At 39.4% G+C, this 16,970-nt stretch overlaps 1 protein-coding gene across 6 annotated transcripts in view; it reads left to right on the top strand.

Annotated features, from left to right (window-relative positions):
* The window catches only part of ADAMTSL3 (ADAMTS like 3), a 262,131-nt gene that overhangs the window by 70,056 nt on the left and 175,105 nt on the right, over window positions 1-16,970 (top strand). For all 6 annotated transcript variants that reach the window (XM_032469126.1, XM_032469125.1, XM_032469127.1 and 3 more), the window contains exon 4: window positions 10,106-10,233. In XM_032469126.1, the coding sequence (XP_032325017.1) occupies window positions 10,106-10,233 (128 nt within the window). The remainder of the gene's footprint in view (window positions 1-10,105; window positions 10,234-16,970) is intronic.

Raw genomic sequence — 16,970 nt, 5'->3', positions numbered from 1 at the left:
ATTTTCCATCTTTCTGGTCATTGTATTTAAGGAACGTCTCTTTTAAACAGAATATAATTGAATTTTCAAAATTCATCCTGATAATTATCTTTTAATTGGTGCATATATTCTATTAGAGTTTAATGCAATTATTGATATTTAAATTTTACTATGTGCTTTAAAAGTTTATCCATCTTTTCTGTGTTCTTTTTTTCCTCTCCATTTTGCTTTCTTTTAGGTTGATTGAGTATGTGTTTTTATTGTATCTTTTCCCACCTATTAATTTGAAAGTTATACACTTCTGTTCTTTTAGTGATAACACTAGAAATCAAAGCATGTATTCTCGACTTTCAAAATCAAGTATTAATTGGTCTTTTTACTTTCCTAAGGGATACGAGGATCTTAGGATACTGTAGTGTCATTTATCGCTCTTCTGACTTATAGGCCATTGTTGTCAGACATCTTAATGCCATATAAATATTTTAAATACCACAAGCCACCATAATTGCTGTTTCCTATAGTTGCTTTATTTAGAATTACCCACATTCTTATTTACCATTTTTATTTTTGCTCTTCATTTCTTTCTGTATCTCCAAGCTTCCTTCAACCCTAAAAACACCTGTTAATATTTCCTTTAATATTTCCCTGTCTGCCGATGATGAATTCTCCCTATTTCTGTTTGTCTGAAAATGTCTTTATTTCATTCATGGAGGATGTTTTTGTTTTTCTAGTTGCTCTCAGTGGGATTTTTGGTCCATGTTCCCCAGCCCACCTTTACTCTCCATTGGACTTATGTATTTGGCAACATTTGATTTCCCTTTCTGTTCAGTCTTACCTGATGTTGTATTGTACATGCTTCATGATGACTTACCAAAGTATCATAGATAATATTGTATTAAATCTTTCTTCATGTAAAGTAGATTTATATTTAGGAATTCCCTTTTAACAAAGAATGAAGTCAAAACAAAACAAAACTAAACTCTGTTGAATGTGGGCATTTTTATTTATGTTTCTTGCTACAGTTGGAGAAAACCTGGTTATGGTTATTTGCTAACTTGTCTATAGCCAGGAACATGGCACTCAAGGGGAAAAGATAACCTAGCTGTTCTCATCCATAATGCAGGGTTGTGTGGGGAGTGTTATGGAGAGGTGCCCTGTGTGATTCCTGGAATGGGCTCCCCAGTAACCATGATGTCCTATATGTTAGAGACAGCATAGGTGGGGTTCCAGAATGTGATTTATCTACACTCTTGGAAGTTTTATTTGAGCTTCCTAAATACACTGATATTTTATATCTGAGATACTCCAAAGGCAAAGCTCAAAGGTGCAGAGGGAGTAGACTTTAGACACCGAGCACCACGGAATAACTTCTTATACTGTGCCCTCTGCATGGACAACACTAAACTCAGTGTCCGGGGAAGACAACAGAGCACCCTTTGTTTTGTATTATTTTGAAGTTATTTGTGTGTGTGTTTCTTACTCACTGGAACTTCGTGTTGTTCTGTAACCAGACTGTGAAGAATCTGACATCGGTTACAAATACACCTGCCTATTGATTACTTCCAAACCGACGGTCATTCATCACCAGCAAGCTCCCAGCTGGGCCCCAAGGGCCAGGCAAATAGTCAGTCCTCACAGTGGCTGGATGGGGACTGTGCCAATCAGGAGGCACATGCCCCTTAAAAGTTGTGTGACCACCCTTAGTTGGAATTATTTCCATGTTGGGGTGTGGGTCCTGTATTGATTTCCTCTTTCCTTTTCCTGAGAAGTCAGAGATTTTTAATGAGAAATCTCCATATTTGTAAACATTAGCAAATAGTTTCTTTTTTAGCGGTAAACTACATACTTCGAGTTAGATGAATAAGACCCTCCAGGCCAGATTCCTCCCAGGCACCAGCCGTTTTCTCCCTTCCTCTTACCTATTATCTAGACACTGCTTGTATTTTGTACCCAAGGGCACCAAGCTGTCTCATCTCAAGGTGGGTGGACGATGCTTGTAAGGCTGAATAAGATAAACATCTCTCACAAGTCACTCCATACGGAAACCTGAGAGTCACCCACACACCTCCTTTCTCTCTGCTTCTAGTCAGCTGCCGGGTCCTGCTGATTATACCTCCTTCAAACTTCACATCTGAAAGAGTAGATCCTAAAAATTTTCCAAGGAAAAAACACTGTATGTATGGTGATGGATGTTAACTAGACTTACTGTGGTGCTCATTTCTCAGTGTATGCAAATAACGAATCACTATGTTGTACACCTGAAACTAGTATGTTACATGTCAATTATGTGTCAATAAAAAAAATTAAACAAACAAACAAACCAATGACTACAACAACAAAGCCCCTGACATGTATGCCCTCCTCTTCTAGACACCGGGAGCGTCTAGCTTGGGCTCTTGTTTCCTGCACAGCCCGCGCAGTTACCTTCTAGCCCTGCGCTTCTGTGCGGCTCTCCTCCCTCAGTCCCTCCCCACAATCCTGCCAGAGTCATTTTTCCAAAATACAGTTTGCCAAAGTCACTCCTCTGCCTAAAAATATTCCAGTGAGTCAATAAATTACTGTGCTGGAAAGCATCCCTTTGCCCTCCGGATCCACCCTGTGCTGCCCCCGCCCGGGAGGCGCCCTGTACGGAAGGCATCAGTGGTCTCCCATGCCCTCTGGCTCCGGTCGGGTTTGGCCAATGGTGAGCAATGGATTGGAGAGAGGGAGGAAAGAAGTGTATTCATTTCCCCAGTGCTCACTTTGTGAGGTTGCTGTGGGCGGAATTCTTGACCAAAGGCCTTGACTTCTGTCAGCCAGTCCTTTCCATACAGCCTCTGCCTGCCTTTGTCCCAGCAGCGCACGTGAGGCCCAGGCAGATGGCGTGAGTTGTCTGATTCCCCGGGTCTGCCTGGCCCTGGTCCTGGGGTACTGCGCTAGTCCCTGCGGTCTTCCCTGTACCCTGTCCACACCTTAGTGAATTCTGTGTTTTTCAATTGCTCCTCCAAATCCCCATCTAAATCTGCCCTCTCTTTGCTCCGGGACCTCGTTCTCCCACCTAATGTGATGGACTGGATCGCTGTGTACAGAAGGCCGGCCTTGCTCTTAGAAGTCTGGTGTGTTTCTTTGGTGTTCCTTCATCATGGCCTTGGTTGCTGTGATTTGGAAGCTCTTCATAGCATGTGTGGGAGATTTTTTTTTTCTTTTACTAGAACAATAGGCCAAATCAACCTCTAATGCAAGGATTGAGAGCAAGGGTGACTGGAAGGGTGTGGGTGAGGAGGGCAGATCCAGGTCAGTCTATGCCTGGCTATCCAGGGGAGGAGGGGGTGAATGAGGGGAGGAATCACAGAACTGGGGCCAGCCTCCTAGGTAGTGGGGCCAGCAGGAAAAATCCAGGGGGAAAGAAGCTTTCTCAGAAGCTCTGCTGGACTAGGCTGACCTCGTCTTCAGGGAAGCAGGGCTGGTAGGTGCTGGATCTCTACCCACTGATCACCTGCAAATACCTCTGCTATAGGAGGAGGGTCTCAGTGTGGCGTTGAGGTTTTCCATGGGAAGCAGGACTTGGCAGACGTGTTTGTGTTTGGGCAATAATGAGAAATGTGATGTGTTTGGAATAAGGGATGCAAGAAGTGGAGCTGGAGAATGAGGCAGAGCAGGTCATTGGAGAGCCCGGAGGTACAGAACATGCGTCCTGAGGAACCAGTGAGGGACTTTAAGAAGGCGGTAAGATAATCAGGAACACATTGGCTAGGAAAGGGTGGACCCAGTCCTGGAGGCCACTGACCATCAGGGTTTTCAGCACACATATTTGTGGATATATATACTTCTCAGTAGAGGGTAGAATGGATGAAGAAAGGAGAGGTGTGTGCCCAGCACACGGCTTTAGATATGTTGCTATTTTAGAAATTCTGGTTGAACTGAATTGTTGAGTCTCTGTGACAGCTGAGTGACATTTTGAGTTATTTACCCAATTCATATTAAAATCTTCCATGTTGTTAAAGGTCTTAAAGTTGTATTGACCTGAAAGAATGTATTTACCACTACCAAAATCTGAGTCGTTTGTCAGCTGCTTAAATAACCTTTGTGGTAACGTTGGAATGGACATTTGTTTGATGTCTGGGAAGTAATATCCCAGTGGAATTTATTTTATTTTGAGTTGTTTTTAATATGGAGCTGTTAATATAGCATTTCCAATAAGTGACCTTATATTTGAAATCTGTGTTTAATTACTAACGTTTCTGCGAGACCAATAGAACTGTACTGTTCATTATAAGTCACAGATTTAAGAACTTGTCAGGGAAATATTTTATGATTTGATTTATGCATGCAGACCCAAGAAAGGCAAGAAGTCCTCCAGTCTTTGTGAGGTTGTGAACACATTTATCTGACAATACTCTTGGCTTTTACCAGCCCTATTATATAATGAGTAAACAATATCTTTTTTGAATTTTTCATCGAAAATATTCCCTAGCTAGAACTTTACTTAAGAAAATATGATTTCCTAAGAGATCTTTAAGCCTGATAATTTTAACCAAACGGCACAAAGTACGTTTTTCTTCTCTGGAGGTGTTTCCATAGGTTTCCCTTTAGTGTTTTTCCCCCTAAAAAAGAAAAAGAACTTTTATTGGGTATTTTATTGCACGAAGTATACATATTCATTGTATAAAGAAGGGAAATGTAGATGAGCAAAAGAGAAAGTAGGGCAGTGTTGTAACTGAATCACAATTAGAAGGTAGAGATGAGCCTAAGACAGGAACTCACTTGCCATCCCACTCCACGAGAGGAGTTGGTAGGTGAGGCTCTGCCTGGTGCTTCCCGCAGAATTGGTGTGTTCGCTGGAGAGTATGTGCCCCGGCCCTCCTAACTGAGGCAGAAATGGCTTCTGCTTCGTCATCTCCTTGCTCTGGGGCCTTGCGTCTGCTGCTCTCAGTGACCGAGAACTGCTTCTGCCTCACTGAGCCCCCTCAGCCCCTCTCTCCTGCTGCTTCTCACTGTCTTGAGGGCCTGATCCGTGCTTCTGCTCCCAGGGCACTGAGCCTTGAACTCCACAAGCCCTTGGGGTACATGTCCATGTGTGAAAATTAACAAATGCATCCCAGTCTGGGAACATCAGTCAAGAACGCATATTCCTCATGAAATCACTTAGATAACATCGAATGCTTTTGAAAAACAGAAGTGTCGCTCTGCTTGCCATATAGAGAGGGAAGGAAAAGGAGAAGACTTCACTGAGATACGGAGAGAATGTTGTGGTCAAGCGATTCACAGCAGCAGATGTGTTCGATCCAAGATGCGGAATGCAGACTGTGAGTGATGATAGGTCGGCTGCTGTATTTGACTGGATTCCTGGTCTTTCAGGAAGGGCAGGGGAGGAGCATTGTGAGGAAAAGGCAGGCTTTGTCTGGGTCAGGCAGGAAGGGGGCTCCCCCACACCTTGGACATGTGGTTCTTGAAGCCATGAATTGTTCACCTATAAAACGGGGATTGGTAATATTGACGAGAAGGTTAGAAAGGATGTAGGAAAAGTACGTGCAAGCTGTGCTCACCCTGTGCACAAATGGTAGCTTCTTTATTCAGGGCCGGATTCATCAGCTCTTCCTTCAGGCCACACTTCAGAGTCTGGTCCAGAACAGGGTCACCGAGTGACATGATGTTGGTTGACTCAGGCTTGGGGGTAAAAAAAAAAAAATCTATAGATAGTGTTCAGATAACAACTTATCTTATAAAATATTAAAAACATGGAATGTAAATAATTACTTAAGACAGCTTATAGAGATGTTTGAAAAGAAAGAGTTGGGACTAGTGGTACTCAGCTTGCAAACATAGAAGTTGCCTCTTCAGGGTGACCATCAGGCCAAACAGGGATCCGGTATCAGTCCGCCATATTTTACCGTTACTGGATTTCAGAGCTGGGGCTGCCTGAAGTGGGGCTGCTGAATACCACTTCACTGAGGAGGCTCGCCACCACCTTGCAGCGGCCTAAGAATGCAGACCCCACCCCAGTGCCTGATCCAGGTCTTCCTAATGGCTGATTTCTTCCCTCCCCATGACTCTTTCTGTCTCCTAACACGTGGTGATGGTGACTGGTTTTATTTCATATTTTTATTGTAACGTTAAACGGTGTTCACAGATTCCAAGTCTGATTAGTTGGCTGCTTACTTGGCATTAGATCCTGCTTACTATTTTAAAACAGCAGAACTGTGCATATGGAATTCTGTAAGATTAGGGAGCTTGTGTCCAGTGTGTTTATCAGGGACTTGGGTGGAGCATGGGAGCTGCAAAGCTGAGCAAAGTGGCTCATATATGGGGTGACAGGATCAGGGTTCAAAAAGATCTCGACAGGCTGGTATTCTGGGCCAAAACCAACAAGAGGAAATTCAGTAGTGATTAATGTTAAGTCTTGCCTAAGTAAAAATGGGAGAGAGCTGGCTCTACTGTGGTTATTTTGAAAAAGACATTATTTTGAAGAACAATAACTTATGCTTCTACTTACTACTTTTACTTATTTACTTACTCCTTTTATTGAGATGCTGTGTGATTTGTTATATGTATGGTATTTTATTTAAATCCTGTTGGAGTATAATTGTCATCTCCATTTTATAGATGAGTTTTGGAAAGGTTAAGAAACTTATCCAGAGTCACACAACTTTTAACCATCATGTGATACTGCTTCCACAGTGAGATCCAATAAATGATGTGACTGAAAAGGGAAGGGAGGAAGGAAGAGAGGGAGGGAGGGAAGGAGAGATGGAAAGTTAGATTTCATCAAAAGAAACCTGGATCATAGGGGCACTGTGGGTTATTCTCAGATACGGTGTTGTATTCTGGACACTACATTTTAAGATTAAAATTGTGCCAACTTAAGTTTGCGCAGAGAGAGAAAATATTTGTGAAAGAGCTGGGACAATTGAAGGTACCAGATCGTTTGAGAAAGCTTGAGAAGGATTCTTCTGTAGAAGAGGATGGAGGTTCACTCTCTGTCCACTGCTGTAGAAGGATGTCAGTTCCTGGGAAGCAGGTTCTGTGTCTCTGAAGGAAGAATACACAAGCATAAATGTTCAGAAATGACCCTAGTGGCACTTTGCTCAGCTCCAGTGGGGTTTTTTTGTTTTTGTTTTTTTCCCTGAACGTTTGTTATCACCATGTTGCTGGTATCAAAGGGAAGAGAAGAGAAGTGGGTAGAAACTGGGGTTATCATTGCTATTCTTTGGAAAAAGCAGAATATGTGAGAAGGACAGGAAGACTGGTTGGTAGGAAGTAGCAGTGGGGTTTCAGAGCAAATCTGACCACCTTCATGGCAAGGACAGGAGAAAAACTCCAGGACCCCTCTTGAGATGTCATTTTCTCTGTTTTCTTAGGGGAAAATTGTTGTACTGATTCCACCAAAGAAACCAAAGTCCTGCATTTATAACTTGCCTATTTTAGTTATTTTAGAATCCAGATTCCTTTTTTTTTTTTTTGTAAGTAAAGGTGGGGAAGTTATGGAAAGAAACCTGACTCTAACTATAAACTGAACAGATGGGATAGTGGGAATAAAAACAAATTAAAACAATATTGTAAAGAACTCTCAACTTTCATTTTAAAATATATATGATGATGTTTTTCAACTTTTCACATTCAACCTATCAGTGTATCGAGTGACAAAATGAAAAATCAATTTCAGCTGTGTATATTTTAAACATTTACCTAAATGATTTAGACTTACCAAGCTAAAAGCCCAGTTGAATGTATTAAACTGCTTATTGTATTTTTTATGAATCAAAACTTTATTTTATACTGGGTTATAGACAGGACACAGTTCTATTTGGTGACGTTTAGTGTAGAAAATCGAACTGAACAGTGGTCTAATTAGAACAGTAAATAGCATGAGTTTAATTAGCCCTTCTTCCCGATGACAGATTTGATCAGTTGCCAGATATTTTTTCTTTCCTTTCACTTGACTGTTCCTGAAATATTGCCTCTGGTAGGGCTGCCTACTGTGCTATAAATAGGTGGCTTGGCCAGAAGCCAGGAAACCCACTGACCGTGAGACGCGGGTGAAAATTACTGGAAAACCTCCTCGTTGCTTCCCGCCTTTCTTCGTTTTACTTTTGAAGGTCCTCTCTACAGATCCCTCTCTTAATTAATTTATTTACTTTTGGTTGGATGAGGTAACTTGGCCTAAGGGCCTAAGGAAATGTGTGCAGTTATCTAGTGGAGTCCCCTGGTTCAGTTTATGAGTGGGTCAGGGTTTCCTTCGTAAACTCTCCTGGTCTCCAACCTAGAACTTACCTATTAAGTCCTGTCCTTCTTCAGCTTTTCTGTATGTCAACAAGATGCTGGCTGGGTTTGTCTGCTTGCCAGTTTTCAATTAAAATTTCCATTAAAATATTAAAGTATTCACTTTTAGAAATCCTTACAAAGTGCAGAGAAATGGAAACAAAACAAGTGAAAATCACCCAGCATCTTCCCACGAACATTTTAATTAACCTCTTACTCCTTTTCCTATGCACGTTCATATTTACCAGTGTTAAACAGGATACAGGCTGAACAGTCTTCTTTAATGGCTGCCTTTTATCCCCAAAATATTTTTTAAAAGAATCTTCAAAATCCATAACAGTTCAGATAAAGCTAACATCCATCATAGCACCACCTGGCTTCATCAAATTTAATGTTTTGTCATATCTGCTTCAGATCTTTTATGGGAGGGCTGGGAGGAGAATAAAACGTTCAGTTGGCATTCCTTTTGTGTCTTTCCCTGGCATCGTTCACCCCAAGTCCCACTTCCTCCATTCTTAGAGGCAGTTCCCTATGTTTTCTTCCAGCCCATACGTTTGTATTTTTATGACTGCATCTCTTGGCGCGGATATTCATGTACTCATACCTTTATCTATAAGTGAAGAGATGGAAAATGCTATATGTTTTTATTTTAATGTAATTAAATATATCAGCCTTTTCCTTTATAGTTTCCACCTTTGTTAACATGTCTAGGATAGTCTTTGCTATATCAAGTCTATATGGAGTTAGCACCAAGATAACTTTTAAAATATTTTATGGTTTCAGCATATTAAATATTAGTCTCTGATATATCTGGAATTCATTTTGGTGTATTTTGTGAAGACGTTATCCATGATTTTTGTTAAACCATTCATCACATTGACTTGTGGTTCTATACTGCGTCCTTATACTTGGGTCTGTTTCCAGGCTCTTCTTTTTTCAAACTTAATAGATCTGAACGCTTATCGCTACGCCAATTCTGTTCTCTTTTAATTGAGGCAACTTCCCTCTAATTTCCCTTCTTTTACAGTTTTTTTCTTGGCTGTTGTAGACACTTACTCCACCAGATGAACTTTAGAATCATTTTGTGAGGTTCCAAAATAAAATCCCCTTTGGGATTTTGATTGGAGTTGTTATAAGTTTATAGATTAATTTGGAGAGAATTAACGTTTTTATAGTATTGAGTCCAGCTATTTAGAACCATGGTATGTTTCTCCATTTATTCAAGTGTACTTTAGGCCTCTTCGTAAAGTTTTGTAACTTTTTTAAAGTACATATCGTTTCTTTTCATACCTAGATCTCCATCTATCTATCTATTTAAACATTTTAACTCCCTCTCTTCTCTTTTCTCTAGAGTATCCTGATATAAGTCAATGATGCTGAGTCCAGAAGACAAATTAAACCAAACTGTATTCATGATTGACCCTTCTCTATTTTCTTGGAATAGAGCCTCTTTCAAGAAGTTGTAGAAATCCTCATGCAAAAAAGTTTCCTTGGAGTTAGCACCAAGTCTTTATGACAAACAGTTGTGAGAATTTCTTAGGTACAAGCTAGGGCCCTGCTATGAAAGTTATAAAGCAAAATAATAATAATACATATGATTTATATTCAGCCAATGTATTTAAATTTTGGAATGATAAAATTTCAGATTTAAACCCGAGCTTAAAAGCCATCTGGACAAAACCTTCGTAAGGTGGAAAGGTACTCATGTGCCATTGATTTCTATATGAAACCATTTTGTGTGTGTGGTTTTTTAAATGTAGCTATTCCAAAGCAAAGCATTTTTAGGCACTTTGTGAACAGCTTAGAATAAGATTCTGGAAAAACGGGAAGCTTTTGGGATATTTCTAGCATATTTGTCTATAATTTGTTGTGTCTTTTCACTTTTTAGACCTCAAGAAATGCTCGTTCAGATGAAGAAAAAGATAGCAACTGGGATGCTTGGGGCGACTGGAGCGACTGCTCCCGGACTTGCGGGGGAGGAGCTTCCTATTCTCTGCGGAGATGTTTGACCGGCAGGTAAGTGGCGGCTTTACCTGCTCTTCTCTGTGGCTGTCGGTGCCTTTGGATGGGTGAGGTTGAGAAGGCAACTTGGCCTGTTGGCTTTGGAAGGCACCATGATGGTGGTGTAACACCTGCTGTGTCTAAATTTTAGTCAGCCTCAGGTTACCATATTTAAATAGTAATGGCCTCATTTCCATGAGTGTAGCCATGCTCGTCCACAGGAGACTCCCAGCTCACAGCAGCCAGGGGCACTACACACTCTGGGCTTTAAAGGAGGGAAGGCTGGCTTGCTAAGTCACTGGCCCAAAGTTGTCAAGACTTGGCGTAAGAGTTGTTGCAATTTTAGACATTTTCTCTTCATTTTCTCTGAGCAATCCATTGATCAAGAAGGTAATGTGGATACTAACTACTATATATAAAATAGAAAAACAGCAAGGTCCTACTGTATAGCACAGGGAACTATATTCAATACCTTGGAATAGCCTATAATGAAAAAGAATATGAAAAGGAATATATATATATATATATATATATATATATATATATATATATATATATATAAAAATATATATATATATATAAACTGAACCACTATGCTGTACACCAGAAATTAATACAACATTGTAAACTGACTCTACTTCAATAAAAAAAGAAGGTCATGCAAGTTCTGTGTTCACATCTTAGGTGTGTTTATCTTAAATAACATTTGTTAAAATGTAAGATGAGCTTCTTAAAAAATAAACGTAAGTTGTAATAAGCCCACACTTATCAATGCTGTTGAGACAGTCTGAGGTAATTCTTCATGAGGCAGTTTAAATTCCAGCCAAGAATTTTCACCTGAGCTCTCAGGTGAGACAGAGCCCCAGGTGGATGGAACCAGATGTGCTGGTTCTGGACAAAAGAAGGCCCCAAAATCTTGGCAGCCATCTTCAGATTTGGCATGTTGCCCGGTGAAAGAGGAACTCATGTAAGGTGCAGAGCAGAGACGCAGGGAGAGCATGTTTTATCTGGCTCAGGTCTGGGTTTCACCAAGGTTGCTGTTTCACAGCATACTGGAGAGTGACCATTTACCTTCTCTCTGCCTTGAGACAGCACAGAGCAGAGCAGACGAGAGGTGGTAGATTGGCCTTTAAGAGGGACTCTTAACCCCGGAAGGCAGGGGAGGCTGCTGGTGGTCACGTTGGTGTCATTATCTTGGGGCAAGTGCCAACTCAGAGCTTGGAACCCTAAGTAAATGGTTGCAGAACTGAGCCCAAGGATTAGTCTTGCACAGACAAAGTGGTACACCTGCTCCCCCTCTGCTATTACCTTGGAGAGGAAATAGACGCCCTGTTTCTCTAAGGGTGTCATACTATACGGAAGGATGATGGGATATTGTGTTGTACTAGGATGTGTTTATCTTGGTGAGGCCTGTGGGCAAGGGTCAAGGAGGGGCTTGATAGAGGATAGGTTCTTTCCCACTGAGGCAGAGGTTTCCAGTATGGAGACTGGTATGGGAAAGGTGAGATTTGGACACCTCAATCCAAATCTGAGTGATTCGAATAATTTGCGATTAATGGTAGGGCTCGGGTGGGAAAAGAGTGGGACTCTTCCATGATTTTGTGTTTGTCTTTTCTTTTTTAAAGTGTACTTGTGTTTGTTAAAAAGAATTAGAGGAATATGTTAAGGACCATGAATCTCCACTTTCATCCTGTTGTCTTACAACCAAAATGCTTACATGTTTGTTGATTATTTTATTAACTTTAAAAATTACTTCGATTTTTGCCTGGAATATGATTTTGCCAAGTGCGTGTAAATGTGTGTTTTCTCTTTCCTGACTGGGGTCAGCTGCTGACGGAAAGACTTCGGGTTAGGAAGGGCAGCTGCTCAGCCTCTTCTGCCTTCTCTGCACTTATTTGGAAAAGCAAATTTGGGCAGGAGCAGAGGAGAAGAAGGAGGACAGTTCTGCCTTGACTTTGGTCCTCTCTGCTTTGGTAGATCTCAAAAGTTGGCTTCTGTTGTGAGCGCTTTGATGGAATTTTCTGAGACACTGTCTCCTCCTTCCCCCAGTCCCTTGGGATCCCTGCCTGCAGTTCCCCTGAGATGTGGTACCCACAGTCCTCTGACTTGGTAAAACTGCTCTCTCCTAGGCTCTTGGACACCTAGGCATACTCCCAGCTTCTCCCTGTTTATGTCTACTCACCCCTCAGCAGCAGTCTTGGTAGGTTCCTAAGACCACCCTATGCTGGTTCTCTTGCCTGTGGCCCACATCTGGTTCACGGGAAATCTTCACGTGAACTTTGCTAAACAAACTCTCAAAGTTCTAGGAGCCAATGCAGCAGCACCTACTCTGCTCACACAGGCCCCTGCAGCTGATGTCTCAGCCCTTCAATTTCTCAGGTGTGAATTAGACACCAGCCAACTGCAGGAGACACATACTGAACTCTTCAGCTGGTGTCCCTAAAATTTCTTCCTCTCGATTTGGGGTTAGCCGATGGAAGCCCTCGTCCCTTCTCTTTGCTGGTGGAGCAGAGTGAGAGGTGGGATTGTAGCATAGATTTCTCAAAGAAATCTTTAAAAAGTCCTTATACTATCTAAGCCTCCAGCTCCAAGATGCCTTTTATACATTGGTGTGTGTAAGGAGTTTAATAATTGTGAATTAAACTAACACGAAGCCTGCCCTCATGGTTCTTATAATTTAGGGGGACAAACAGTAAGCAAGTATGTAATCAAATTAAAAGTAGTTAAACATTGTGTCGAGGGGGTAGATAACCCCTGTCGGGGGAAGTTCTCTGTGCTGAGGATCTATGCTGAGACCCGACTGCTGAGAGGAAGGCAATTATACGAAAGGGGAGGGTTATGGGACATAAAACTCAGATAGTGGGGCCAGCATAGGTAAAGGTGCTGGAGCAGGAAATGAAAAGAGGCTTTCACACCTGGAGAACAATAGCAAGGGAGAAAGCAGAATGGGCCAGTGTTGAAAAAGGCAGATTTGTAGATTGTGGTAATGAATCTGATATAAGAACCCTGAAAGACTGAAAATAAAGTATAAAATAAGATCTAACATGTGACACTAATTAAAAGAAAATTGGTGAATCTGTGCTAATATCAAAAAAAAGGAGAAACTTGAGGAAAGAAGCATGATCAGAAAATACAATTTATCAGAACTTGGAGGATGTACATCCTTATAGGGAAGTTCATAGCCCTTAACACGCATATTAGAAAAGAATTGTCTGAGAACCATCAATGGTCTAAGTTTCCATTAAAGAAATATGAGTAAATTTTAAAAAATCTACATACATGTTAATACATATGCGTATGTATATATAGATGTATATGTTTATCTCCAAGTCCCTATACTTCAAATATCAGGGATCTAGATTAGAGTCAGAATTATCAAGTCCCTTGTTAATTCATTTCTCACTCTCCATGGGAAAAATGCCTTTCTTCTGTTTGGGTAAAAATCATTGCTTTAGATCTATTGCAGCTTTGCATCACTATGGAGAATGAATAGGAAGCTGCGGTTGAGGGCTTTTGTGGGAAGGAACATTGCCTTTCTGCTAGTGAATTTCTTTTCTGTGATTTTTGTGGCTTTCCTGTATTTGGAGATAAGTCTCTGCGGTACCTACACTGGTGTACCATCCTTTAATTCAGTCTTGCATACAGATATATTGAAGTTTCTGGCTTGTATATAGCCTCTATGAATTTGTGGATATGCTGTAGAGATGATAACCTATTAATATATTTTGCTGTTCATTTCATTTCACTAGGCATTTATAAGAGGGAAGAAATTCAATTTGTGTACTTGGATTACCAACTGTATTTAAAATCTTTCTCCCTCTCCTTTTTTTTTTTTTTTTTTTGGCTGAAATTTTACCTCTGGTAATTTGGAAATTATATATATATATCTCCTATTTTTATATTATTAGTGATTAAATTTAAGATGTTTGAAAACCATTCTTTAATAATTGCTTTGTTACTATCAATGCCGATAATAAAATTCTAGTTTCTTTTGATTTCTATTTGTAAGCTGGTGTATATTTTATGCTTTTCTTCTTCATTCCCACTTGTTATTGGGAATTTTGTTATTATAAATTGGGATTTTATACTCAGTTTCTTGGCACCATTTCTCCCTTTTATATATTTTCTTTCATCTTCATATTTCAAACCATTGTTGAAACTTAATTGTGTTTGTGTGCATATATTATTTCAGTGTTCATTGTCAGTCTTTTCAGTGCTTCATTCTGAATCCTCACTTTGTTGGCAGAGATGTGTTTTGAGCTGTGCTTCTGGAATTTTAATGCACATATAAATCACCTAGGGATCTTGTTAAAATATAAACTTGGATTCAGTAGGTCTGGAGCAGAGCCCAAGAGCTTTCATTTGTAGTAACGAATTCCCAGGTGATGTCAGTGCTTCTTGTCCACGGACCACACTTCAAGCACCAAGACTTTATAGCCTTTTTAATTTCAGGAAAAAGTTGTGTGTCTTATACTTTATGAGTCCTTCTATATCTAAAAATGTCTTTCTTTTGATGTCACACTTAAACAGCGAATGGCTTATTTGGGTATAAAGTTCCTGAGACACAAAATTTCCCTTTCAAGACTCAGAAGTTTTTTTCCCATAACGTTTGATATATAGTGTTGCTCACATACCTCTCAGGGCGCTTGATGTTTTCCCTTCTTTGGTAAATAACCTATTTGTTTTGCCTGGCTACCTACAGAAGGCTTTATTTTTCCAAGAGTTTTACAAGGTTGTGTCTAGCTACCAGTCTCTTTTCATTTATTTTTCCTTGGTACATGGCGGTTGCTTGTGTTGTATAGATTCAGATACTTCTTTATTGTAGGAAACTTTTTCTTCTATTATATCATTTACTGTTGGTTCTTGCCTCTTTGTTCTGGCCTCTTCTTTATGAACACCAGTTATTTCTGTCTGTCTTCTACTTTTATCATGTTCTTTCTAGTGACTTTCATCTCTTTTTTATTTTCCTTTGTATTTGAAAGCAGTTTTCAAATTTTTTTTTTCTGATCTGTTTTCTAATGATATTTTAAAATGCTGGTAGGGTGTATTTTTTACCTTACATATTTTTCCTTCGTTTTAAACCTGGCCCTTTTCTTGTGTGTCTATTGTCTTAATCATCCACATCTAATCATGTATACATTTGTGTCTCTTCTTAGTGTGATAGCTGGCCAATTCTTACTTATTCTTCAAAGTCATCCTCATTTAGGTAGCCTGTCTTGATATCTTGGTCTAAGTTTGATGTTCCTCTTTTGTGCTTCTTATTGTTGGCAAGATAGGACTCCTTTTATGGTAGGGACGTTAACTTTACCACTCTAAGGTCTAATAGCGAACATGTAATTAGGACCCAAGCAATGTTAATTGATTGAGTAAGTAAGTGAATGTGTGCTTACCCATCACCTCACATCTTTTGTCTGTGCTCTTCTTTGCCTAAAGCATCCTTTTCCTCCTTTTGGTTATTAACACATAGTTGACCTTGGAAACTCCTTTAAATTTTCATTTCTTTCTTAGAGCATTTGTTGGCAGTTCCTACCCTATACTAGGTTAGGTGATAGTCTTCCATGTTTCTACAGAATGTTGTGAATATACTTTTATGAGAGTGTATTTCATTGTATTGTTTTATTTTTCTATTTCCACAACTGAAACAAAATTTTTGGTGGCATAGATGGTGTCTTTCATCTCTTTGTCCTGTGTCCAACATTACTACTCACATGTGATGGAATGTTAGTATATTTTATTCCATAAATAAATAGATGAATGAATTAATAAATCCCAGTGTTAATTAAAAAAAAAAGCCTGCTTGACTATAGTATGGGTCTGTGGGATAGTAAGTATGGGTAATTTTGTGAAGAATATTGAAAGCTATGTTGAAGAATATAGACTTTTTACAAAGAGATTTCTTAAAGTTTTAATTTTTGTTTATTATTTTAAAATGTTTATGTATATATTATTCAGATATTAGACTTACTACTTTTCTCCCTTTACCAATTTGCTCTACTTTCTGGGACATTTACTTAAACTTATTTTCCAACTTTCTGAGTATTTTGTCTCTCTATTTTTTTTCCTGAGATATTTTTTGTTCCTTGAATTATTTTTAAAAAGGCAGTCTATCCCTGATTCTCAGGTACAATATCTTTGCTTTTATCTCTAAGCATATAAATAGATTTTTGGGGAGTGAAGTTTTCTTCTCCTTGCATAGTCTCAATTCTTTCCAAATTTCTGTTTTCTGTTCTGTTTTTCTGTGACTATATTTGTTACAGAATTATATTATTATATGTTAGAGACTTCTCTAAGAATTTTGGTCATCCTTTTGTTGTTGTTGTTCATATTTAAGGAAAAGAATTGTGACCTTAATTTTAGGGAGATGTGGCTGGTCTATCTCATTGCCTGATGATTTTTTTTAGGTATTTTATTTTGAGCTGTTCTGATTTCTCAGACAAAGATCTTCTGATTTCAGTATTCTAGGAACGAAGTTGGGCAGAAAGCTGGGCGAAAATTGATATATAGATTTATTTCACTCAAAATTCCAGCAAGTTTTTTGTTGTTGTTGTAAATTAAACAAGATTTTTCTAAAATTTATATAGAAAGGCATAGACCATACAATATCTAAAACAATTTCAGGAAAAAAAATAGATTAGAAGGAATCAGTCTACCTGATAGCAAGACTTATACAACTACAGTAATCAAAACTGTGGTATTGGCAGAGGGATAAACACCTAGATCAATGGGAGAAAATATTTGCAAACCACATATCT

This window comes from Camelus ferus, chromosome 27 (assembly GCF_009834535.1).
Source record: "Camelus ferus isolate YT-003-E chromosome 27, BCGSAC_Cfer_1.0, whole genome shotgun sequence".
Classification (NCBI taxonomy): Eukaryota; Metazoa; Chordata; class Mammalia; order Artiodactyla; family Camelidae; genus Camelus; species Camelus ferus.
Note: the sequence above shows the minus strand (reverse complement) of the source record. Positions and strands in the feature narration are given on the sequence as shown.